Consider the following 27,985-nt stretch of genomic DNA (forward strand, 5'->3'; position numbering starts at 1 on the left):
TCCCGGTGGCTCACTTTAATCCCATGGCCGGACACTTAGGGCAGGATAAAACACTAGCCCGAATAATGGCCCGGTTCTATTGGCCAAGGATTCGCAGGGATGTCCGTCGGTGGTGTGTGGCGTGCCGCGAATGCCAATTAGTAAATCCCACAGCCACTCCAAAAGTGTCTTTGCGCCCTCTCCCTTTAATCGAGACCTCTTTTGAAAGAATTGGGATGGATCTCGTTGGGCCATTAGATTGGTCAGCACGGGGATATCGCTTTATTTTAGTTCTGGTGGACTATGCAATGCGATATCCGGAAGCAGTGCCTCTCTGCAATATCTCAGCACACAGTATTGCGGAAACGCTCTTCCGCTTTATCTCCCAGGTCGGGATTCCGAAAGTAATCCTGACAGACCAAGGCACTACATTTATGTCATGCACACTGCGCGAACTGTATGGGTTACTGGCATTTTGGACGAGCTACGTGAAAATTGGGAGGAGGGACCTTCATCTAGTAAGAATGAAATTCAATACATTCTTGATCTGCGCGCCAAACTCCATACACTCACGCACTTAACCCAGGAGAATTTGCGGCAGGCGCAAGAACGTCAAATCCGACTGTACAACAGGGGCACACGCCTTAGAGAGTTCACACCGGGAGACAAAATATTCGTATTATTGCCCACGTCAAGCTCCAAATTGATCGCCAAGTGGCAAGGGCCCTTCGAGGTCACACGGTGAGTCGGGAACGTCGACTATGAGGTGAGGCGAACGGACAGGGGTGGGGCATTGCAAATTTACCACCTCAATCTGTTAAAACGTTGGAATGAGGAGGTCCCTGTGGCGTTGGTGTCAGTAATCCCGGAGAAGGCAGAGCTGGGGCCAGAGGTTCAAGAAAGAAAACTGACATCGCTAACCACTCCAGTCCCTTGTGGAGACCACCTCTCCCCGGCCCAACTCACGGAGGTAGCCCAGTTGCAGAAGGAATTTTCTGACATGTTTTCACCCCTGCCCGGCCGCACCCACCTCATGGAACACCACATAAAGATGCCCCCGGGGGTGGTAGTGCGCAGTCGCCCTTACTGCCTGCCCAAACACAAAAAAAGGTGGTCCGGGATGAATTCGAGGCCATGCTCGAAATGGGCATAATCAAGGAGTTCCACAGTGACTGGAGCAGCCCAGTGGTCCTGGTCCCCAAGACCAATGGGTCGGTCCGGTTCTGCGTGGACTATAGAAAAGTCAATGCGGTGTCTAAATTTGACGCTTACCCAATGCCTCGCATTGACAAGCTGCTCGATCGATTAGGCACTACTCATTTTTATTTGACACTGGATTTAACGAAGGGATATTGGCAGATCCCCTTGACTCCTTTTTCCCCCGAGAGAAAATAGCCTTTTCCACACCGTTTGGCTTACACCAATTCGTCACACTTCCTTTTGGGTTATTTGGGGCTCCCACGACATTCTAGCGTCTCATGGACAGGGTTCTCCTCCCCCACACCACCTACGCAGCTGTGTATCTCGATGATATTATCATCTATAGCAATGACTGGCCACGGCACCTTGAACACCTTAGGGCCTTCCTAAAGTCACTGAGGCGTGCGGGTCTCACAGCTAACCCAAAGAAGTGTGCAATTGGGCGGGTGGAAGTACGGTATCTGGGTTTCCACTTAGGCCATGGGCAGGTGCGTCCCCAAATTAATAAGACGGGAGTGATTGCGGCCTGCCCAAGGCCCAAGACCAAAAAGGGGGTGAGACAGTTCCTGGGGCTGGCTCGCTACTATCGTAGGTTCATACCTAATATTCGGACGTCACCAGCCCGCTGACTGATCTCACTAAAAAGGGAGCACCAGATCCGGTCCAGTGGACAGAGTAATGCCAACAGGCTTTCTCTAGGGTAAAGGCTGCACTGTGTGGGGGGCCACTGTTACACTCCCCTGACTTTTCTCTCCCCTTTATTTTACAGAAGGACGCATCGGACAGAGGGCTGAGGGCCGTTCTGTCCCAGAAGGTGGAGGGGGAGGAACCTCCTGTGCTGTACATTAGCCGGAAGCTGTCAATGCAGGAAGGCAGGTACAGCACGATAGAGAAAGAGTGTCTACCCATCAAGTGGGTGGTCCTCGCCCTCCGGTACTACCTACTGGGATGCTCTTTCACCCTCTGTTCGGACCACGCGCCCCTCCAGTGGCTCCACTGCATGAAGGATGCCAACGCGCGGATCACCCCTTGGTATCTTGCCCTCCAGCCATTCAAATTCGAGGTGGTCCACAGGCTGGGGGCACAGGTTTTCTCTCCGTGCTCTCACGGAAGGCGGTCGCATTTCTCTGCTCTCCTTCCCTTATCTTCCCTGCTTTGCTCCTCTTGTCTCGTCTCATCTGTTTACTGTCTATTCTTTTGAGAGACTCTCTCCACACTGCTCTCCAAACTAAAAAATCATGGAATTGATAAACTGGTCTCTTAACGCTATTGGCACAATTTTCTTGACGAGAAGCCTGGGTTCGGGGGATCCGGCCTGTCCTGCCGGAACATTCGCAGCTGGCTACATGATGGACGCGTGGGAGAAGTGGCGGGTCATGTGCCTGGCGGTTCTTTCTGTGGAGGACATTGAAGATATCTACCTATTCAGAACCATGATTACAGGTTTTGCTGATTGGACTAGGCATTGCCCTGGTTTATCGAGGAAATCAGGAAATGGTGACAGCTGTCCAAAGCCCCATAAAGCTGCCCGACATGATTGAAGCAGTGGGCAGAGCTGTCGGCACTCAGACTGTGGCTATTCAGAACTTGAACAGCAACATGGATAACATCATGGATAAGCTTTTGGCTTTGCAAAGGAAATGGATTGATTCAGAGACCAGAATGGACAAACAGAGTAGTCGTGTAAAAGAATGCGTCTACTCGCCCCAAGACCAAACAATCCCAATCTTATCTGCTTTCGGCTCCCTCAGGCAGCACTGGCCTCGGCCAAGGCCATTGCTGGAACAAAAACTCTCCCTGAAGATCACTGCAGTGAGATGCTCTTGGATTCCTTCCCCCACTTCCCGCGGTCGCCGCTTTTACCCCCAGTGCGACAAGCGGGTGCACGACCAGCGCCGTTATGGCTGCAGGAACGGATGCTGCTTGCTTGCGCTGGGTTACCTCTACCTCCCCCCCTCCCCGATCAGCCCCCCTCTCCCCCTCCCCCCTCAAGTCCCGAGTTTTCATGTTGTAAAGTGTACTTGTGTATTTTGTGCTTATGTGCTGAGGTGTTTTTTTTTAATGTTCCCACACTGTACTCCTCAAGGAGCATAGTGTGGGGGTTGCTTTTTTCTCCTCCCCTCTCCTCATGTTACTCTGTATTTTTTTCTTTTCATCCCTGTCTTCCTGTCCTGTCTACTCCCCCCTCTGTCAATTGTATGTATGTGTATATGTAAGGATGGGTTGATGGTCAATTTCGCTGGCACTTGTGGCTAGTGACAATAAAGGGTTCATTCATTCATTCATTCATTCATTCATTCAGATGGTGGTGGCAGACTTCCTGTCCCGTCGGGGGAGGAGTCTGCTGCAGGCCAGACGGCTCCCTGACCTGAGTCGGGTGGTGGGGGTATGTGGCAGTGGGGGCGTGGATGAGCATCAGTCTGTGAATGGAGGGCGGAATCAGGGAAGGTGAGTGGTCGTATCACTACACCTGTTGTCAATTAACGTGTGTTTGTGTGTCTCTTATAGTGACGGCACCCTATAAAAGGAGTGAGAGGAGGAAAGATCAGTGCAGAACATGATAGTAGTCTGTGTGTATGAGTGTGTGTTTGAGTGTGTCCCTAACGGACTGTTTTTTGTGCTGAAAAGCAAAAATAAAAATAACTCCGAAGCAAATAACAGCCTGCCGTACTTCTGTGCTCCACCCACATCCGGAACGTTTCTACAGGTTCACAAACTTTCAAGCACCACTGTATGTTCATTGCTCTGTTGATAGCGGGGCTTGCTTGCTGACCGATGAACTAACTAGTGTTAACCCTCTCTCCTGTTGATAGTGGGCGGGGCTTGCTGAGCGATGAACAAGCTTTTTATCTGTAGCCTATTAACTAAAATGGGGCAATCGAGCAGTAATGTTAGTCCAACACAGCAGCATAGATGCTTTCACATAAAGGCAGCAACAGCCACCGTCAAATGGTGCGATTGCAGTCTTGTTCTCAGACTCGACTCGAAATTTTCCTTCATGACTTGGACTTGACTACTGGGGACTCAAGACTGGACTCGGACTCGAGGTTTAGTGACTTGACTACAACACTGTATGAGACAGTCCTGTAATATGGTAAACTGTGATGGTGTCAGTTAGAGCACCTCATCTGCAACATATGAAGATCACTTCAGTTAACATCAAGTATGTGTTCCTAAAAGCCTTCTTTCTTCACTTCACTTTACGTTCTTGGCTTATTTTATAACCATTAGCGTTTCACGTCTATAGCTAAGAGTCTAAGAGAGCAAATAAACCCTACATATTTCTGTAAAATGTCCTACTTAATTCTCCAGTGAAACCTTTATATTTCTCTAGGAAGGAACGCCACTTTTCCCTCAGAGGAAGAAGCAGCACGTCACAAATATCAATCTATCAATTCCATCTAACACAAATGACCTGTCATGGCAGCTAACTTGATTTGAAGTTTATCCCCCAATTCATTGTGAATAGCACCAGTGAGGTTCCGCATGTCAAAATGAAGAGGGCACGGAGAGAGAATTTCAAACCACCAGGAAGGTCAAAGGTCAACCAATCTGATTAGACTGTGAGGAGGATTAATCAGAGGAAGGCTGTCTGTTCACCAGAACTGAGTGAGGGGGAAGGGATTATATATACCGTGTGTGTGTGTGTGTGTGTGTGTGTGTGCTGACATATACACAATATGCCCATCCAAATACACATCCACTTTATAACTAAAACTGTACAATATACCGTTTGTTAGGATAAAGATAAACCCCAAAAGGTTCCAATATGAAGTAATATATTAATAACAAATATATTAAATAGAGAATATTACACGAAGATATGAAATTTATCTACGAATGGTGAATATATACACAAGTGAGTGAAGCGAACGAGTGAAAATATTTTCAACACAAGAAGATAAACTTCATATCTTCATGCCACCATGTAATGTTCCTTATATAATATGGACATATACACACACACACACACAAAAAAAAAAAAAATCCAAATACGCAAGTTAATCAAAACAAATTTAATTTTGAACCGGGTCGCCATTTTGACAACGTGCGTCTAGTCAGCAGAAAAACACTGGGAGTGACATCATCGGCATGAAATATTGGAAATTATTATACATACGGGCCATTTTTTCCATGGAATAAAAACATGAATTCTATCCCTTCTGGTGGGTTTATTGATGGCATGCAATATTGTTATCATATCACTTATCCTCTGTGTATTACGCCACTCTACACAATGGAGAATGAGCATGCAATATTGTTATAATTATTTTTTTCGCGGTCCAAATCCTGCACTCTGATTGGCTGGCGAGCTGGCTCTTTGGGATTGACAAAAAATGGTACCATTTTTTGTCAACATTTATCTTTTTTTATAAGATTTATTTATAAGATTATCAAAAATCTTATAAATTTTTGCCAGCATTTCTCAGGAAAAGAGCATTAATTTTACAGCATGGATAGCGATAACGACAGTGTTCACAGCGAAAGCGAGTTTTACTACCCTGAGGAAGAAGTAGTAAAATAAAACATTTCAGGAGAAAGCTAAAAACCTCTAACTTGCTAACACCGAGCAAAAACATGGCTGAATCCTGAATGACTCCTATTTGTATAAATAGGGGACTACATAGGAGGCAAAATGTAGTTTTTTTCCTGCCATGGAAGTGCACTTGTATACCGAGGAGGAAGCCATTTGCATTACAGCTGTGAATGAGGATTCAAAATGGCGGCTCGCCTCGGCTCGGCTTTCCCTTTCAGGCGCTCTCGTTTTCTGTTAGAATTTGGTAAAGAAAAAAATTATATATTATTTACCAGCTTAAGGTCGGTCCGTATGGTGAAATACCGTGACCTTGGCCTTGAATACCGACCTCGGTCCAGAGGGCCTCGCTCAGTACTTTCAAGACCTCGGTCATGGTATTTCACAATATGGACCTCCCAGCTGGTAAATAACATATATTGCACGTTGTCAAGACAACACGACATCACACATTGGAGCTCAGGTGAAGATCCAGTGGCAAAACTTTTCTGCTGCGCATGTGCACAATCGTTTCTTTGTTGGCCGGGAGAGAGGATATGAGGCTAATCCAGTGCTAGATTTAAGCACTAAATAAATAAACTGAAAACTGAAACTAAAGACACGCAGAACAGCCGAAAGGCGACCAAAACTTCATTATATATTCTTCACATGTATTTACAAGAGAAAAACATACCAACAGACATAAAAAAACTGGAAAAGAGACACATCGGAGATGTAAAACTTCCGTGTTAGTGAGTGACTGTGACAGTTTGTAAACGAACATGGCTGCGAGGTTTGCTTTGTGAAAAGCAGAAGATTTTGAGAGAATTTTGGCTGCCCAGTCAATGTTGATTTTAAAAGTAGCTAAGTAAATTACACAGGGAAAATAATAATAATAATAATAATAATAATATATATATATTTTTTTTCTTTACCAAATTCTAACAGAAAACGAGAGCGCCTGAAAGGGAAAACCGAGCCGAGGCGAGCCGCCATTTTGAATCCTCATTCACGGCTGTAATGCAAATTGCTTCCTCCCCGGTATACAAGTGCACTTCTATGGCAGGAAAAAACTACATTTTGCTGCCTATGTAGTCCCCTATTTATACAAAATTGAGTCATTCAGGATTCAGCCATGTTTTTGCTCAGCATTAGCAGCAGTTAGAGGTTTTTAGCATTCTCCTGAAATGTTTTCTTTTATTTCTTCTTCCTCAGGGTAGTAAAACTCGCTTTCGCTGTGAACACTGTCGTTATCGCTATCCATGCTGTAAAATTAATGCTATTCTCCTGAGAAATGCTGGCAAAAATTTATCAGATTTTTGATAATCTTATAAATAAATCTTATAAAAAAAAGATAAATGTTGACAAAAAATGCTACTATGTATGTTGTTGTTGTGAACGAGCGAGTCGCCAGAGGTCCGTAACTGGGGTCCGTATCGTAGGATACGGACCCACTCGCCAGCCAATCAGAGCGCAGGATTTGATTGAAACCGGACCGTGAAAAAAATAAATTATATGATCATATATTGTGCATAACCATGACAGACCAGAGTTCCTGGGATAGGCTCCAGACATCCTGTCCTGAATAGGATAAAGTAGTTACTTGAGATAAAGGAATGAATTAATGAATGGAATGAATGATTGAAAATTTATACCTAAAAAAATGCAAAAAAGGTCATATCTTTAGCCAGACGTGGCAGTGCTTCTATGATTGCATACATTTGTGAAACTCTGAGTGCACCACTTCTCTTTAATAACTAATGTTAAATGGGGGGGTGGGGGTGGAAAAATGGGTCAGTGGGCAGTGTACAACACACAAAACACACAGCCACACACACACAAGCACACACTTAACATCCTAAAACTCCGCCATTCCTTCACCCAAACATAAGCAGTACCCAAGACAGCAAATAATTCATGAAAATAAACTCAGTTTTGGAGTGAATGATGTGGAAATATGTTGGCCCATCGCTTCTATTAGTGGAAGGCTTTTCACTAGATATTGGCGTGTGGCTGTGGGGATTTGTCCATTCGGCCACAAGAGCATTAGTGAGCTCAGGCACTGATGTTGGGTGAGGAGGCTTGGGGTGCAGTCAGCATTCTGACTCGTCCCAAAGGTGTTCAGTGGGGTTGAGGGCAGGGCTCTGTGCAGGAGACTCGAGTTCTTCCATTCCATGATTGGTAAACCATGTCTTCATAGAGCTCGCCTTGTGTACAGGGGCGCTGCCATGCTGGAGCATGTTTAGGCCTCTTAGGGCCAGTGAAGGGAAATTTTCAGTGTAATACTTAAATAATATTGGCTGGCGTTGAGAGGTATACAGCGTTGTAGTCGAGTCACTAAACCTTGAGTCCAAGTCCAGTCTCGACTCCCCAGTGTTCAAGTCCAAGTCATTAAAAAAAATTTCGAGTCGAGTCCAAGAACAAGACTCCAACCGCACCATTAGTGCGGACAGACCAAAGTCTGGTGGCCTTTTCAGCAGCATTAACATTAGTTTATTCCTGAACATGACGTATGAACAGGTGAATGTGCTTCTCTTTGGTCAGGGAGTGCGAAGTGTTCTGTCAGAGATGGTTGGGAGATGGATGTAAGTGCAGAAGGTGTGTTTATTAATACGAGTGAAGACAGCTACACAATCCAGGCAAAATCGTAAAACAGTGAAACAGGCAATAGGTCGAGCGAGGCACAAACAGGCTATCGTCGACTTGGCAGAATCAAAGACAAGGAACAGGAAACCAAACCAAAAAATAAGGCTCGGTAATGATTCAGCAATGCTACTCAATACTTCGCAAAGTAAGTGTGTTTTCACAGCTTTTATATACAACCCCGATTCCAAAAAAGTTGGGACAAAGTACAAATTGTAAATAAAAATGGAATGCAATGATGTGGAAGTTTCAAAATTCCATATTTTATTCAGAATAGAACATAGATGACATATCAAATGTTTAAACTGAGAAAATGTATCCTTTAAAGAGAAAAATTAGGTGATTTTAAATTTCATGACAACAACACATCTGAAAAAAGTTGGGACAAGGCCATGTTTACCACTGTGAGACATCCCCTTTTCTCTTTACAACAGTCTGTAAACGTCTGGGGACTGAGGAGACAAGCTGCTCAAGTTTAGGGATAGGAATGTTAACCCATTCTTGTCTAATGTAGGATTCTAGTTGCTCAACTGTCTTGGGTCTTTTTTGTCGTATCTTCCGTTTTATGATGCGCCAAATGTTTTCTATGGGTGAAAGATCTGGACTGCAGGCTGGCCAGTTCAGTACCCGGACCCTTCTTCTATGCAGCCATGATGCTGTAATTGATGCAGTATGTGGTTTGGCATTGTCATGTTGGAAAATGCAAGGTCTTCCCTGAAAGAGACGTCGTCTGGATGGGAGCATATGTGGCTCTAGAACCTGGATATACCTTTCAGCATTGATGGTGTCTTTCCAGATGTGTAAGCTGCCCATGCCACACGCGCTAATGCAACCCCATACCATCAGAGATGCAGGCTTCTGAACTGAGCGCTGATAACAACTTTGGTCGTCCTTCTCCTCTTTAGTCCGAATGACACGGCGTCCCTGATTTCCATAAAGAACTTCAAATTTTGATTCGTCTGACCACAGAACAGTTTTCCACTTTGCCACAGTCCATTTTAAATGAGCCTCGGCCCAGAGAAGACGTCTGCGCTTCTGGATCATGTTTAGATACGGCTTCTTCTTTGAACTATAGAGTTTTAGCTGGCAACGGCGGATGGCACGGTGAATTGTGTTCACAGATAATGTTCTCTGGAAATATTCCCGAGCCCATTTTGTGATTTCCAATACAGAAGCATGCCTGTATGTGATGCAGTGCCATCTAAGGGCCCGAAGATCACGGGCACCCAGTATGGTTTTCCGGCCTTGACCCTTACGCACAGAGATTCTTCCAGATTCTCTGAATCTTTTGATGATATTATGCACTGGAGATGATGATATGTTCAAACTCTTTGCAATTTTACACTGTCGAACTCCTTTATATCAGTATTGCTCCACTATTTGTCGGCGCAGAAATAGGGGGATTGGTGATCCTCTTCCCATCTTTACTTCTGAGAGCCGCTGCCACTCCAAGATGCTCTTTTTATACCCAGTCATGTTAATGACCTATTGCCAATTGACCTAATGAGTTGCAATTTGGTCCTCCAGCTGTTCCTTTTTTGTACCTTTAACTTTTCCAGCCTCTTATTGCCCCTGTCCCAACTTTTTTGAGATGTGCTGCTGTCATGAAATTTCAAATGAGCCAATATTTGGCATGAAATTTCAAAATGTCTCACTTTCGACATTTGATATGTTGTCTATGTTCTATTGTGAATACAATATCAGTTTTTGAGATTTGCAAATTATTGCATTCCGTTTTTATTTACAATTTGTACTTTGTCCCAACTTTTTTGGAATCGGGGTTGTAGGCGCGCTGATTGCGCCTTAATCCTGTGCAGGTGCGAGTCGTTTATGGCGTGTGCGCGAGAGTCCGCTTGGCGCGCGTGCTGTCCGGAGCGCGCCTGAGAGTCTATCTGATGCACGCGCCAAGGCGCACAGGTGTGACACAAAAATTAATGCAGATATGAATATCTTATGCCAAATTATTATGGCATGTTACAAAAAATAAAGAAAAAAATCAGAGTCCTCGTGTAGGTACAGCCACAGTCCCGTCTAGAACTACAAATCCCATCAACTAACTTCCGCGATGACCTACGTCACGGTGGCCATGATCACCTACGTCACGTCACGTGACCGACCCTATAAGTGACCCCGCCACACTCAAACTCGCTCTCTCTCATCGTGGACCGTCGCGTCATACAGACATAAAGAGACACCTGCTCATCAGAACATCTAAAATCAAGACGTCTGCCTTGCAAGAAAAAGGACTCAGCGCGCTTTCGTATTTACCACTGGCCACAGTAAAAGTACTTAAGTTGCGCCATCTCACTTAATTGGGTTACAACCGGTTTTATTTGTTTATTATAAGTAACGTTACGACTGCAGCCCAAGCAGTTAACTAAAAGTTAGAAGCGACCGGATTCCTTCTGACTTAATCGCTGTGCACATTATTGATCAGAGACTCTTCCTCACGAACAACGAAGCTTCGGATCAAGAATTCTCTGCTTTTTACAAAAGCCTCCACGAGCTCTGTGAAACTCCGCGAAACTTCGGGACATCTCTGCATATCCCGCATAGAAATATCGATTACTGGAAGTAAGGGTGGCATTTGGGCAAACTAGTCTTAGGAATTAGCTTTATGAAGTAGTGTGAATTTAAACTCAGAAACTGTTTAATTGTGCATACTGATACATATGTGTTCTACAATTGTTCTCTCCATTATTTAATAGATAAGTTGTTGCATGCTCTTTGCTATCTTCTCTAACATCCTTTAATTTCATTATTACACACATTTTGACCTCATCAAGATTTCAGTGGATTGAGTAATGTTATAATGTCGTGGATTAGCAACCACGACGAATTCCTTTGTCTCAAGCAGACCACGAGGTGATTCACCTCCCCCAACCTTAGATAACATTCCAATCTCTGAAACACACACACGCTCGCTCTCCCTCCCATACACACACACACACACACACACACACACACACACACACACACACAGACCCACACACACGTATACTACCTCACTGTTTTGCTACTGACCTTATTGAATGTATTCAACTGCTATTACCCATTTAGTATCGTTATAATAAATTCAATTATTCTGTTAAACTGTGTTTGTCCGTTGTTTGCTACTGTATTCTTGAAGTCAGACAATCTCAAAGAACTCCAAAATTGCCTTCACCCAAGTGTATATGAGTGCTATTGGCTGTAGTGTCTATGTAATACGGTAAGTAATACATTATTGCTGCATCAGTAGTGATCATAATAATTTGGAATACACCATAATTTAGCTGTTTGGTAATTTATTATTAAACACCAAAATTAATGGTATTAGTAATGAGACTGATTTAATGAGACTGATCACTTAAGACCAATAGCACCTACACCTCGTCTCCAATTTACGAGTCTGAATGCAGTTAATGCACGAATCCGAGTCATCGGCGCTCAAGTCCAAGTCGAGTCACGAGTGCTTGAAATTAGGGCACGAGTCAGACTCAAGTACTACAAGCCTGGTGGTATATCAGATATATTCCATTCAGCGAGCATGATATTGAACGAGTCTCCGACTCGTTCAATATCATGCTAGCTGAATGAAATATATCTGATATACCACAAAAAAAAATGCCAGCCATTATCATTATCATTATTATTATTATTATTATTATACAGACACATCCCTCTCAGGTGTTCAACGCGTCTTTCTCTTTCAAAATTCTCTCAACATCTTCCGTATTTAACGAAGCAAGCCCAGCGGCCATGTTTGTTTCCGTGAGTGTGGAAGTTCTACGTCTCCGACGTGTGATGTCGTGTTGTCTTGACAACCATGCAATATCGTAAACCATATTCAATGCTCATTCTCTATTGGGTAGAGTGACGTAATACATGTAGGATTAGCGATATGCTAACAATCTTGCATGCTATCAAACCAAATCAATGAAACCTGCTAGAAGGGAATAGAACACGTTTTTTATTCCATTGAAAAAGTGTCCTGTATGGATAATAATACAGCATATGACATCCTGTATAAGATATCCTATCCAAACTAGTGGCAGCAGTTCAGGGAAGGAAGGCCCATATATGGGTGTGATGTAAGTACTGGTACCAGTGAAAAGTTTGGACACACCTTCTAATTTAATACTTTTCTTTATTGTTTATTAATTAAAAGTCACTTCATGTCTTAAAGTAATGATGGATGTCATTTCTCTTTACTTACTTGAGCGCTTCTTGACATAACATGGATTACTACAGTTGTGGAATAGAGCTATTTACTCTATGTTTATTATTTACTATTTACTGTTCAATCTCAAATGCATTAAGAAAGCAACCAGGCTACAGTAGCTGGGTGTGGCAGCGGGGGCGTGGTCAAACGACGGTCTGTGAACGGAGGGCGGAGTCAGGGAAGGTAAGTGGCAGAATCACTGCACCTGATGTCAGTTAACCTGTGTTTGTGTGTCTTCCCCAGTGACCACGCCCTATAAAAGGAGAGAGAGAGCAGAGGAAGGGAGCTCTCTCCCGAACCAGACGACTTGTGTGTGTGTGTGTGTGTGTGTGTGTGTGTGTGTGTGCGCGTGTGTGCCTGGGAGAGTGTAAAATAATCACTGAAAAGTGCAAATAAAGAGTTTTTGGAACTCAGTTCTGGCCTGCCGTACTTCTGTGCTCCACCCACCCGCTCGAATTCCTACACTGGGTTTCTATTCTAGTTTTGCGCAAAACGGAAGCAAATCGACAAAACGCAATTGCGAATGGTCTGTGTTTCCACTGAGTGATGTTATAAGATTAAAGCTGGGTTTTCTCTTCTCGTGATCGTCATTTCAATTAAATATGGTGGATCGCCAAGACCTGGTGTGTTGGCACAATGAGTTCGATGTGAAAAATGTGTTTCCATTTCAGTTTTGTGAAATATTGCCTTGTCGAAAGATCAGAAAAACCAACTCTTGCAAAGGCATAAACTTTTTTGCGATAATTTGAAAGGTTTTTATTTAATTTGTGCGTTACATTTAACAGTTATTCCACGAAATCGAGTCGTACATGAGCCGCCTGCAAGCCATGCACGACGAGATTGAGTGGAATAACCATTTTATTCTGTCCACGTTCACTGGATTTTGAGAAACGGAGCATTTTTATTTTTACTTTTTGCAAATTCAACAAAGGTGGACAGTAACGAAGTATATTTACTTGAGTAACTGTACTTAAGTACACTTTGAGTATCTGTACTTTACTTGAGTATTTTTTTAGAAACTTATGACTTTAACTTCACTACATTGAAGGACAAATATTGTACTTTTCACTCCACTACATTTCTATCAAGATCCTCGTTACTCGTTACTATGAAGCAGCTTTGAAAGTGGATGTTTTTTCTTTCTTTCTTTTTAAACAAGATTGTTTTTTTCACAGGTGACACTGAGATAGCCTATCAGTAATCACTAGAGTCACGTCACATCCACAGACTGTATAAAATCAAGTTTAGTGATTTAAAACGAAATGAATCTTTTATCTGTACAGAAAACTGAAACATGGGTTCTAGGTATGGCCATGAGTGTGTGCATTCCCCAGAAGAACCGCCTCCTTCCATTCTGCCATCAACTGATCGTGTTCAAATAATGCTGCGGAGAAATGTTTGCTTTGTTTGCCGAAAACGAACCACATCACGGCCTACAAAAACTCGCCGTCCGACCTACGGAACCATACTGAGGTATATAAACGTTTTATTCCAAGAGAAAGCTTGCAATGAAGTTGTCTGTGCTTTTAGAGCTAGCGATAACGTTGCAATAGCTATGTATACAGTCTGGTTAGTCAAATGACTTTCTATGGATTTGCCTGCCAAGTTGCCATCGCCTTGTCCATGGCTAACGTTAACACATAGCTAGTTAACTTGGACACTGTTAGTTAGCATGTACAAACGGAGTTACGCTAACATGAATAACGTTAACTTATCTGAAGTCCTTTCAGAAATGTTTTAGCATAATCTTGCCAAATAAACAGAATGTAGAACTCTTTCTTTTCTAGTAACGTTAGCTATCCAATATGATTTCGAGTTTGAAACGCGTTTGCTAGCACGTCAGGTGGAGTTTCACTGACTAGCTAGCTTAACGTTAAACCACCATGACAGCACAGCATGCGTTCATTTTGTGAATTCACATTTCTGTCCTTGGTAACGGCGTTAGGTTTTGTAAGCGTTGTGGCAATAATACAACAATGCGTTGACAGAAAATGTACTTTTAATACTTAAGTATTTTTAAAAGCAAATACTTAAGTACTTTAACTTAAGAAAAAATTTGATTGGACAACTTTCACTTGGGTTTCCTCTGGGTGCTCCGGTTTCCCCCACAGTCCAAAGACATGCAGGTTAGGTTAACTGGTGACTCTAAATTGACCGTAGGTGTGAATGTGAGTGTGAATGGTTGTCTGTGTCTATGTGTCAGCCCTGTGATGACCTGGCGACTTGTCCAGGGTGTACCCCGCCTTTCGCCCATAGTCAGCTGGGATAGGCTCCAGCTTGCCTGCGACCCTGTAGAAGGATAAAGCGGCTAGAGATAATGAGATGAGATTAGATGAGATGAGATGAACTTTCACTTGTATCGGAGTAACATTTGACCAGTGGGATCTGTACTCTGACTTCAGTAATGAAGTTGGGTACTTTGTCCACCTCTGAAATTCAATCAATAAAAACTTTATACAAAACGTCTGAGTAAATCATTTCCGCTTGGAATGTAAACAAACCAGCAAAATGACAGTAGCAATTTGCATAAAATAATATAATAATAATAATAATAATAATAATTCTTGAAAAATAAGAAAAAAGACATGTTCTTACCATCAAATTCCATATTTTGTTGTTTATTTGTATTTTTTGGGGTTTTGTTTTCGAGTTTTTATCGCACCGCTCCTGTGAAGGACGGCCCCATGAGGACAGTTGAGGGTTATACCTGTTAAAACTGTTAATATTATAGTCAGGCTGTCTGTTGTTGCCCAAATGAGGATGGGTTCCCTTTTGAGTCTGGTTCCTCTCGAGGTTTCTTCCTCATGTCGTCTGAGGGAGTTTTTCCTTGCCACCGTCCCCACAGGCTTGCTCATTGGGGATAGATTAGGGATAAAATTAGCTCATGTTTTAAGTCGTTCAAATTCTGTAAAGCTGCTTTGCGACAATGTTTATTGTTAAAAGCGCTATACAAATAAACTTGATTTGATTTGATTTTTATTTCGTCCTCAGTTGGTTCAGCAACACGCGCCGCCATTTTGTTTTTCTCTACTCATGGTATACAGTATGAGCTGATATGCTAGTAGTAGAGTAGCCAATCAGAGCACGCGTTTATTCATATCCTGTGAATGTAGATAGAATAATACTTGTTTTCTGGCTCGCTGTTTAAACGTGCACATTACGCAGGTCAGTAGAAATCTGCCTAATATGAATTTGGGGCAACATATGGTCAAGATAATTAGCTATGGAGTTTTTACCCAGTTTTTATCTGCTTAGCTTGCTAACTTTAGTTTTACGTGAGGTAAAGAAAAGAGGACAAGCTATACAACACCAGTGTCAGCTCGCTGTCAAACCAACTATTTTTGTCTAAGCCACAGATAATGAAAGCATAAACAATATCAAAGTTAATGCTGCTTAATTCAATTGTGCATATTTGGTCATTTTAATACTGTAGATTGATATTGCCTGAATCACACACACACACACACACACACACACACACACACACACACACACACACACACAAAATGAAGACTGGTACAGTCAGGAATGAAGCCAAGTACAGTCCTCACACTGACCACTGCTGACTTACAATCTGGGAACAAGTGCTATGTCTTTACTGCTTTTTCCTTTCATGCTCTTACGCACACACACACACACACACACACACACACACACACACACACACACACACACACACTGCTTGAGCAAATGGAAAGAGAGCACGAAAATCTGTTTACCTTCACCATAAGCTTTGGCAAAGAGCCAGCGTAGGTTGGCATCGATTTTTGCCCGGGCTGAGTCGTAAAGTTCCGGGGAAACGATTTTAATCTCAAGGCCTCCATCCCCTCCATCTGCATCCATCCTTCAAAAAAACAGAACAATCTCAACACACACACACACTATATATCTCTGATCAGGATTTGACAACAAAAACAACATTGACCTGATAACCAACTTGCACTAGGAGGTATTTAACTAATTTCATCCTACCTTATGTTACATATTAGTGATATGTATATAATAATAAATATATTAATAATAGGGCGGCACGGTGGTGTAGTGGTTAGCGCTGTCGGCTCACAGCAAGAAGGTCCGGGTTCGAGCCCCGTGGCCGGCGAGGGCCTTTCTGTGCAGAGTTTGCATGTTCTCCCCGTGTCCGCGTGGGTTTCCTCCGGGTGCTCCGGTTTCCCCCACAGTCCAAAGACATGCAGGTTAGGTTAACTGGTGACTCTAAATTGACCGTAGGTGTGAATGTGAGTGTGAATGGTTGTCTGTGTCTCTGTGTCAGCCCTGTGATGACCTGGCGACTTGTCCAGGGTGTACCCCGCCTTTCGCCCATAGTCAGCTGGGATAGGCTCCAGCTTGCCTGCGACCCTGTAGAACAGGATAAAGCGGCTACAGATAATGAGATGAGATGAGCAAACCCACAAATAAACTATTTGTAACTAGGGATGTTAACCGATGACCGTTTGACCAATGGTTGACCGAATCAACGTCAACCGGTTAATTTTTTTTTGGTTGTCGGTTAAAAAAAAAATCAATTGTTTTGAAGCTGCCGATTTTGGAGCGGAGAACCTGGCATTCTGTGTTGTAAACGCTTGGGGCATGCCATGCGGTGTAAGGACGACAGATGACAAATCAGAAACACCCATTCAGTCATGTCCCGCCCTCCCGCCCCAGTTGAAACATAGGAAGTATGAGAAGAAAACAGTAAATCAGAAAGCTGCGCACATTTGTGCAGCTTCCGCGCAAACGTGCGCAGCTTTCTGATTTACTGTTTTCTCTTCATACTTATACTTCCTATGTTTCATGGACTGTAACGGCATTTGCTTATTTAGTCATTTTAATACAGAATTTACTCTGATGAAATTATTCAGACACTCCAACGCCCCCCCCCCCCCCCCCCCAAAAAAAAAATCGGATCTGCACGATTCAGCCGTGAAAAAGGCGGCATCTGCCAAAAGGCGCACCATTTGCATCCCTGTTTACACTCATAGGTTAACCGACTTTAACCGGCTAATGAGGCTCGGTGGTCGGTCAAGATTTTTTTTAGTTTTCGCCATCCCCATTTGTAACCCAACAATCTTTATTGTATTTGTTTCCAGATTCACAACAGATGCATAATATCTATGAATCAAAAGTAATCAATACTTGATATACTGAGGCAAAAGTTCAAAAATATAGTAAAACAGACTGATTGATACCATAATTCACCAATTATTATGCTGAAGTTCAGACGCAATATATTCCAATAGAGTAGAAATTATGAACATAAAATTTTAAGAACAAAATACTATGAGATCCAGAAACACTAACCATTATATATACACAGATCAGTACTCTGCAGTTCAGTAACAAATATCACAAAAAGTAACATTATCATAAAATTTATGACTTGATGAGATATCACTCGTTTGGACAAGAGAAACAAATAACAACAATGCTACAAATAAAAACAACTGATAACAAAAATCTATTCACTGCAGAAAAAAATTGGACTCCATCAATCATTAATTTATTTATGAGAAATTGAAAACCAGAAAATTAAAATTATATATATTTTCATTTTTAAATTATTAACTTTGAATATATATCCTTCACTGATTCATTGTTGTTGTCTAATTATTCAGTGTGGCTCCTGTATGGTATTTAATGGTCAAAAAAAGATAATTAATAATTTCAAATAATCCATAATTATATCTAAATTATAGAGCCCTATGTTTCAAATTCCTAAATTCCCATTACTAATTAGTTAATTAATATAGCCGGTAACCTAATTAGCAGCCATTTGACAGCTTGGTATTTCATAGATAACTTTCCCCACCCCTACCTCACTCCCTGTCAATCCACACGCATGCAGGCGCACATTCCCCGCCAGCACGCGCTCGGCTATATAATGAACACCATCAACAACAATTCAAAGATTTGGAAATTACCACACACTCAACGTAAATATACAGTTGAATAATGATCCCGCCAACAGAAATGTCAACAAATCCACGTGTATGACACGATTAAAACCAATCATAAACGACCGTTTACTTTTCAGCTCAAATACACGAAGCGGTATTGGCCGGTTTCGCAAGCGGAATATTGCGCATGCGCACATCGCTCTTTCCGAATAGAAACATCCGGCGATTCATCAAAACAATATGTCGAGTGAGATGCTTCGGAAATCATGTGAATAAACTGATAAATTTGATACGTAACCCGAATATCGGTGTATTTTGGCACTTGTCCGATCGGACAAGTAACTGAGACGATGAACTTGTCCGACATAAAGGATCGCTTGTCCCGGACAAGCGGACAAGCGTTAATGTCGAGCCTTGTGGCTAATCTACTACTAGGCTATCAGCTCATATACCGTGAGTAGAGAAAAACAAAATGGCAGAGCGTGTTGCTGAAACAACCAAGGACAAAATAAAAACTCTACTCAAAAATAAACCCCCAAAAAATACAAAAACAAGAGTGCTCCGAGAGCACAATATCCCCTGCTGGCAACTAGGCCATAACTCTGGTAAAATGCGACTGAATTGAACGAAATTGCAATATGCGTATTACCGACACATAAAGAATCCTGTCAAGTTTCGTGAAATTCCTCCAACAATTGTAAGAGGAGTTCATTTCAGTAGGTGAGTACCCTTCCTGGGACGGACATCACCACGACATAATCCCCCTTCGGACCTTTCGGCTAGCGAGGGATAATAAAAATTGTGAGGGAAGTTGATTTCAGAAAGCAAGCACGCCTTGATGAAATTGACAAAGTACAAGTTCGTTAATAATCAAGGGCATAACTCTGGTAAAATTTGCCCAAATTAAATGAAATTTCAATATGCGTATAACTGTCATATAACAAAGCCTTTTGCCAAGTTTGGTGAAATTCCTCCACAAATTGTGAGAGGAGTTGATTTCAGAAGAACGTTCACCCTCATGAAATTGTCAAAGTACAAGTTATTTAATCAACGGTCAAAACTCTGGTAAAATTTTCACAAACGAAATTAAATCGCAATATGCATATTACCGTCATCTAACAAGGCCTTTTGCCAAGCTTTGAGAAATTCATCCAAAAATCGTAAGAGGAGTTGATGTCAGAATGCAAGCACACCTTCATGAAACTGTCAAAGTACAAGGGCTGGAACTCTGGTAAAATGCGACCAAATTGAACAAAATAACAATATGCGTACTACCGACATATAACAAGGCCTTTTGCCAAGTTTGGCGAAATTCCTCCAAAAATTGAGAGAGGAGTTGATTTCAGAAGAAAAACAAACGCTCATGAAATTGTAAAAAAGTATAATTTTGTGATTAAGGGCTGGAACTCTGGTAAAATGTGACCCAATTTAACGAAATTACAATATGCGTATTACCAACATATCACAAAGAATCCTGCCAAGTTTGGTGAAATTCCTCCAAAAATTGTACGATAAGTTGATTTCAGAAGGTGCTGGGACGGATGGACGGACATCGCCATGACATAATCCCCCTTCGGGCCTTTCAGCCAGCAGGGGAATAAAAAAAAAAAAAAAAGGCAACAAAATATGGAATAAAAGTATTTGATGGGAAGAACATATCTTTTTTTATTTTTCAAGAATGATTATTATAGCGGCGGCACGGTGGTGTAGTGGTTAGCACTGTCGCCTCACAGCAAGAAGGTCCTGGGTTCGAGCCCCGTGGCCGGCGAGGGCCTTTCTGTGTGGAGTTTGCATGTTCTCCCCGTGTCCGCGTGGGTTTCCTCCGGGTGCTCCGGTTTCCCCCACAGTCCAAAGACATGCAGGTTAGGTTAACTGGTGACTCTAAATTGACCGTAGGTGTGAGTGTGAATGGTTGTCTGTGTCTATGTGTCAGCCCTGTGAGGACCTGGCGAATCTGCAAAAAATAGAAATAAAAATGCTCTGTTTCTCAAAATCCAGTGAATGTGGATAGAATAACAGTTATTCCACTCAATCTCAGTGTACATGGCTTATAGCCAGCTTGGTGCTTTGCACCCTGTCAGATATCAGCTCATGTACGACTCGATTCCGTGGTATAACTGTTAAATATATACGATATATGATATCTTTAGCATCCTCCAGAATTATTGGCAGACTTCAGAAATATTTCCAAAAATATCACACACACACACACACACTTACATTGTATACTCAAATACTGAGGATGAAAAAAAAGCCACATTCAAAATATTTTTTTTAAATAATAGGGTTTTTTTCTGTATGTGTCAAAATTATTGACACCCATAAGGAACTAGAGCTGCAACAGTTAATAGATATTATCAATAATATCTATATCTATGTTGTAATTAATTAGATGACTTGAAAACATTTATGTTGCCTGTCAGCATCATTTATTTGAAATCGAGGAAATACAGATGGCTCATGTTGCAGCACAGGGTCATAGAGGACAAGCCTCCTTTCCTCAGAGCATCTGACATAATAAAGTGGTTCAGGGCTTTTGCTAAAGCCTAGGTCACAACCGGACGTACGATTTTTTGGCCGTGCGATTTTTGGCGTTTCCCAAATCGCTGCGTTTTTTTTATTCATGGAGAAAGACGCGCGTTGGCCGTAAGTTTGTCTTGCAACCTGAAAAAAACGTAAGCGCCCGTAGAGTTTGTTTGACATGACAAAGAACCTCTGCGGCCGGTCTGCGGCCGGTCTACGGCTTGAAAATCAGCACATCAAACGCACGCCCTCCGTGCGTTTCACGTGCGCCCTCCGTGCGTTTCTTGCGTTTTTTACACGTAGACCGGCCCTAGGAGCACGTACAGCCGGTTGTGACCGAGGCTTAAGTGACAGGATATTTCAGTGCAAAACCTGGTTGCCTCTGTCTGGAGGTTCAGACTTGGTCAGAGATAGAGCTTTCAACAAGATGATGATCGAGACGTAATTCACATTAACACAGAAATGTACAGCACCTACTCATTCACAGGCTTTTAGATCATCCGGCCTGCTTATGCGATCGCGCATCGTCCGTCCACAATTTACAAAAATTGCGACTCCTCCTACAGGATTGATCGGATTTCTATCAAAATCACATACAGTGCTCCCCAGGTGGGTGTGCATAAAAGTGTCAAGATTTACGATTTTATGGGCATCTGAAATTTTTGGGTGACTCGTCATATTAAATGCTAAACTGCTAGGACGTTTTCACTGAAACTCACCCAGAAGACTCTGAAGACATGTACCGACAAGAATTGTTCACCAGGTGGCGCCACCTGCCATGGATGCGGCTATACAGTGGTCATATGCAATTTCATTCAGGCTATTTTTTCTGTATTTTGTCTATTAGAATGATACTGAAGACATCATAACTATGAAATAACATCTGGACCTTATATAGAATTGTGTGGTCAATAAAAAAAAAGTGTTAAAAAAACAAAACGTGTTTCATATTTTAGATTCTTCAAAGTAGCCGCCGTTTACCTTCATGACGCTTTGCGCACTATTGTCATTATCTTACCCAGCTTCATGATGTAGTCACCTGGAATGCTTTTCAATTACCACGTGTGCCTCGTCAAAAGTTAATCAGTGCAATTTCTTGCCTTCTTTATGCATCTGAGATCAAAGAGTAAATAGTAAATAATAAACATAGAGTAAATAGCCCTATTCCACAACTGTAGTAATCCATATTAGGTCACGAAGCGCTCAAGTAAGTAAAGAGAAACGACATCCATCATTACTTTAAGACATGAAGCGTCTTTTAATTAATAAAGATAAAGAAAAAAAATCATTGAATTAGAAGGTGTGTCTAAACTTTTGATGGGTACTATATACAGAAGCGCAAAACTCAGATTGTGCAGTGACCAGTTTTGCCTGCAAATTTGACCCCGAATGCAAAGCTGTAGTGTGAACCGAAGACAGATGTCCACATGTGCAAAGCTAAGAATAAAAAGATGTTAAATAAATTGTGCATGGACCGGACTAGGATCGCAATACAAGCATCTCCAAGATTGTTATATGTGACAGATATTAGCTGCAAGGGTGGTGATCATTTTGAAAACAAACAGTGGTTTATATATTTTTTTAAAAATGCTTAAAGATAGATTGCCTTTCAGATTTTAAGTGGAGGTCATAAAAAGAATTTTCCCCGACACCCAATTATTTTTGTTTAGTGGATTGAAAGCTACTGAATTCGAATCACAGACTTCCAATTTTACTATTTTTTAAATAGAACAATTAATGAATTTAGAGCCACGTGGCCCTAAATTCTCTGTTATTTTTTCCTGCTTCACCATGACGCAATACAAGACACTATGTCATGCATTACGTGGCGGGCTTTCCCTGTTCGCGCAAGGCATTGTGGGATACAAATTTGAAACAGGAGAAGAAAATGGAAGATACGAATGAAACGTGAAAGACCGACGACAGTAACGGAAAGCGAGAAGAAAAGATGTTTTGTTGCGAAGGAAAGGAAACGCAGGACCAAACTAATAAATATCGGCGGTCAGCGAGCACCTCGGTGTGATCAGCTGTTCGTTTAGCGACAGAATGATGGAACTGTCCGTGCACGGTCAAGGTAAACTTGTCAATGGCAGTAATGCAACACTGGATGCCAGCTGCCGTAAAACCCAAAAGAAAAAGAAGAATGAGGTAAACCTGCGCATGCGCACACGGACTTCCTCTGTCTGCTTGACTGCGCGAAGCGAGCGGTTCCATGCACATTATTTGCTCGGGAATCCCTTCAAATTAAATAACTTAATAAATAAATCGCTTTGAAATTGTTTTGGGGAAATCTGTTTCAATAAATCTATCCAATGTCTTTATATGTTTGTGGTCAAATATCATTTTTGCACCTACGTTTCTGGTGTCTTATCTAAAACTGCTTTATCAGTTATATTCTGCCTTTTTTGCCAAGTAAAATTGCAAACATTTCCCTGGGTATGTGAATAATTATATCGATGGTGACACACAAAACAGCTGCATGAGCAGGAAAAACTAAGTTTTAATTCTTTTTGCTAACCTCAAATGCTGTGAATCAACCAAAGTATATTTTGGGTTTAAGGTTATGGAGCGAACATGCAATTAAAGCTTATGATCTACAATTAGCATCAAACAAACAACTGTGGATTCTTGCCACAAAACTGGTGGCTTTGTACGGAAACGTATTGCTGCCCCGTCAGAAACAGAAAAACAGATCCGTATCATGCTATATGTGAAAAGTTTATTGTGATAACAAGATGCAAGAAATTTTCATGTTATTGCAATGTGCAAAAGTCTTAGGCACATGTAAAGAAATGCTGTTGACTTAAAAGGGCTTAAAAATAATTAAATGAAATGTTTCAACATTAAAAAAAACACTGTAAACAGCAGCAAGTTATAATAAATGAAACAAAGTCAGTATTTGGTGCGAGACAACCCTTTGCTTTAAAAAAAAAAAAAAGTCTCACGTACAATGAGTGCAGGTTTATAAGGAAATGAGCTGTAGGTTTTACTGAGCATCTTACAGAACCAGCCACAGTTCTTCTGGACACTTTGACTGTCACACTCGCTTCTTCATTTTGCACCAAAACCCAGTCGCCTTCATTATGTTTTCTTTTTTACAGTGGTGCTTGAAAGTTTGTGAACCCTTTAGAATTTTCTATATTTCTGCATAAAACATCATCAGATTTTCACACAAGTCCTAAAAGTAGATAAAGAGAACCCAGTTAAACAAATGAGACGAAAATATTATACTCGGTCATTTATTTATTGAGGAAAATGATCCAATATTACATATCGGTGAGTGGCAAAAGTATGTGAACCCCTATGATTAGCAGTTAATTTGAAGGTGAAATTAGAGTCGGGTGTTTTCAGTCAATGGGATGACAATCAGGTGTGAGTGGGCACCCTGTTTTATTTAAAGAACAGGGATCTATCAAAGTCTGATCTTCACAATACGTTTGTGGAAGTGTATCATGGCACGAACAAAGGAGATTTCTGAGGACCTCAGAAAAAGCGTTGTTGATGCTCATCAGGCTGGAAAAGGTTACAAAACCATCTCTAAAGAGTTTGGACTCCACCAATCCACAGTCAGACAGATTGTGTACAAATGGAGGAAATTCAAGACCATTGTTACCCTCCCCAGGAGTGGTCCACCAACAAAGATCACTCCAAGAGCAAGGCGTGTAATAGGACCCCAGGGGAACTTCTAAGCAACTGAAGGTCTCTCACACACTGGCTAATGTTAATGTTCATGAGTTCACCATCAGGAGAACACTGAACAACAATGGTGCGCATGGCAGTGTTGCAAGGAGAAAGCCACTGCTCTCCAAAAAGAACATTGCTGCTCATCTGCAGTTTGCTAAAGATCACGTGGACAAGCCAGAAGGCTATTGGAAAAATGTTTTGTGGATGGGTGAGACCAAAATAGAACTTTTTGGTTTAAATGAGAAGCAATATGTTTGGAGAAAGGAAAACAGTGCATTCCAGCATAAGAACCTTACCCTGTCTGTGAAACATGGTTGTGGTAGTAGCATGGTTTGAGCCTGTTTTGCTGCATCTGGGCCAGGACGGCTTGCCATCATTGATGGAACAATGAATTCTGAATTATACCAGTGAATTCTAAAGGAAAATGTCAGGACATCTGTCCATCAACTGAATCTCAAGAGAAGGTGGGCCATGCAGCAAGACAACGACCCTAAGCACACAAGTCGTTCTACCAAAGAATGGTGTAAGAAGAATAAAGTTAATGTTTCGGAATGGCCAAGTCAAAGTCCTGACCTTAATCCAATCAAAATGTTGTGGAAGGACCTGAAGCGAGCAGTTCATGTGAGAAAACCCACCAACATCCCAGAGTTGAAGCTGTTCTGTACAGAGGAATGGGCTAAGATTCCTCTAAGCCGGTGTGCAGGACTGATCAACAGTTACCGGAAATGTTTAGTTGCAGTTATTGCTGCACAAGGGGGTCACACCAGATACTGAAAGCAAAGGTTCACATACTTTTGCCACTCACAGATATGTAATATTGGATCATTTTCCTCAAGAAATAAATCACCAAGTATAATATTTTTGTCTCATTTGTTTAACTGGGTTCTCTTTATCTACTTTTAGGACTTGTGTGAAAATCTGATGATCTTTTAGGTCATATATGCAGAAATATAGAAAATTCTAAAGGATTCACAAACTTTCAAGCACCACTGTAATCTGAAACGTGGTCTCTTATGGAATATTGCTGCTCAAAGTTTGTATGAAAAAAAATACACAGTACTGTACAAACTTATGATGTTTGACCACGAAACTTTTCTGGTCACAACAATAGACTATTTATCTTATGCATACTTAAAGTATCATAAACCCTGTTCTATAACAAACAGAATCTTGCCAGGTCTCAACCCAAGCATGAAGCAGAACTTACTCAAATCATGTAAATTAACCATATTCCTCAGCGCATCTGTTCTCTGCACACCGTTTCCTCATTCAAACATGAGTTTCACCTTATAAGCCTAACAAGTAGGGGTCGACCGATAATCAGCCTGGCCGATATATCGGGCCGATATTCTGCATTTTTAGGGTTATCGGTATCGGCCATAATTTCCACCGATATGCCGATAACATGCCTTTTTGCAGCCATTTCGTTCCTAACGTGACTGTCACTGCACGTCCTTTCCTGCACTCGCCTCTCTGAGTTCAAGAACACGGTCCCGCCCACCACAACATCTGATTTGTTTGGCACAAGAGATATAGCCAATCAACACGCGTAGCTAAACGCTGTGAACTGTTTCAAGGCGGCCGTACAGGCACTTGAGCAGAAGCAGATCCCACTTCAAGGTAAGGACACGCTGCTTTTGCCGCAATAAGTCACAAACACACAAGTTGCAAAAGCACAACATCATTATATGTTTACATTCTTCATCTACTACTCGTTAAAATTGTCTATTTGCATCTGTGTAGCCAGGCAAACTTAGCTTACGGAAGGAAGCACTTGAATTAGCCTACAACCAACTAGTCTCGCTGAAACTGCATGTAATGCTTCCTTCACTACAATATAATCCTCCTAAATTGGGAATATTAGGCTTGGGCATTAAAAGCATTAGAATGTAGATGGTTACTTGTTAAGTTGTTACATAATAGGGAGTGATAGCCTACTTTATGTTTGATTTTACTTTTGAAAAAATGCTGCAGGCAGCTCCCTACACTTGATTTGTTATTTAAAAACTACTTGAAGTTGGTAAGTCTTACTTAGTTCTTAGTGTTAAAGAATCCAGAGTGTATTTTCATTTATTTTCCACTGAAAATGGTGAGCTGTAATATAGTAGGGAGTGATTTATTTTTTTATTGGTGAATATTTATTTTATTATTTTTTTATTTCTCATTTTATTCTAACTAATGTTTGACTTTATTGTACAAATGCTGCTGGCATCTCCCTGCACAAAATTTCATGTTCAATTTTACAATTAAACATACATTTCATGGATATGAAGGTCTGTGTCAGTGTGTGCTATGTTTAATTTCATGTGAATTATAATGTTTACATTTATCGGTTGCACATATCGGTTATCGGCATCCCAATTCCATAATAATCGGTATCGGTATCGGCCCTGAAAAAAATCATATCGGTCGATCCCTACTAACAAGATCAATTATCTTGTTATAACATGATAAATTTGTATGTCGTTATCTTGTTAAAACATGAAAAAACATGTCATTATAAGAAAAAACTTTTAAACTGCTATACAAATATATACACAGTAAATATACAGTAGGGGAAAGTAGGGAGACTTGGGACAAGTTTTCAGCTTTTGTAGATTGTGTGAAATTGCAGGTAGCATGGCTTTCGTATTGCATTAGAGAGTATTTACTATATACCCTCTTACCACAACATTAGTTTCTCAGCTTCTCACATGTACTGGCCTTCAGGCTTCACTTTTTTTGTCATTACTTTTTGCGGCAAGGCATGAGACATTGACGGGAAGCATGGGACGTTATGTTGGAAGACTTGGGACATAGTGAGGAGACATGGAACAAAAATAAAATACCTAGGCCTACATGTTTAATTTTTAATTTATTATCAAAACTTATAACATACGAACTGTATGAACACACAATGTTGGTACAGCGATAGAAAAAATGTCAGTTTATCCAAAACCTGACGAGACAGAACAGTTCCATTCTCAAGGAGGAATGAAATAAGATCGATCCTCATGCAGGTACCCGCCCATGTTTTTAACAAAAAATGTTAATTTTATATTTATAAACCACAAGAAAAAAACCTGTTACATAATGAACTGTTCCAACTCTCCCCATCTGGCCATTTTGAAAAAAAAAAATCCTCATGTTTTCCCCCCAGTATCTAAGTTTAATAAATAATACAATTAATTTTTTCGCGGTCCAAATCCTGCGTTCTGACTGGCTAGCGAGCAGGTCCGTATCCTACGGTACGGACCCCAGTTACAGACCCCGGTTATGGACCTCTGACAACTCGCTCGTTCACAACAACAACAAACATAGTAGCATTTTTTGTCAACGTTTATCTTTTTTTTAATAAGATTTATT

General features: G+C 41.4%; 1 protein-coding gene across 1 annotated transcript in view; it reads right to left on the bottom strand.

Moving 5' to 3' along the window:
- camsap1a (calmodulin regulated spectrin-associated protein 1a) overlaps positions 1-16,382 on the bottom strand; it is a 114,207-nt gene extending 97,825 nt beyond the window's left edge. Inside the window, exon 1 of the mRNA XM_060935666.1 lies at positions 16,259-16,382. Within this exon, the coding sequence (XP_060791649.1) occupies positions 16,259-16,382 (124 nt within the window). The remainder of the gene's footprint in view (positions 1-16,258) is intronic.
- Between the last annotated feature and the right edge of the window lie 11,603 nt (positions 16,383-27,985).

Source organism: Neoarius graeffei, chromosome 12 (assembly GCF_027579695.1).
Source record: "Neoarius graeffei isolate fNeoGra1 chromosome 12, fNeoGra1.pri, whole genome shotgun sequence".
NCBI lineage: Eukaryota > Metazoa > Chordata > Actinopteri > Siluriformes > Ariidae > Neoarius > Neoarius graeffei.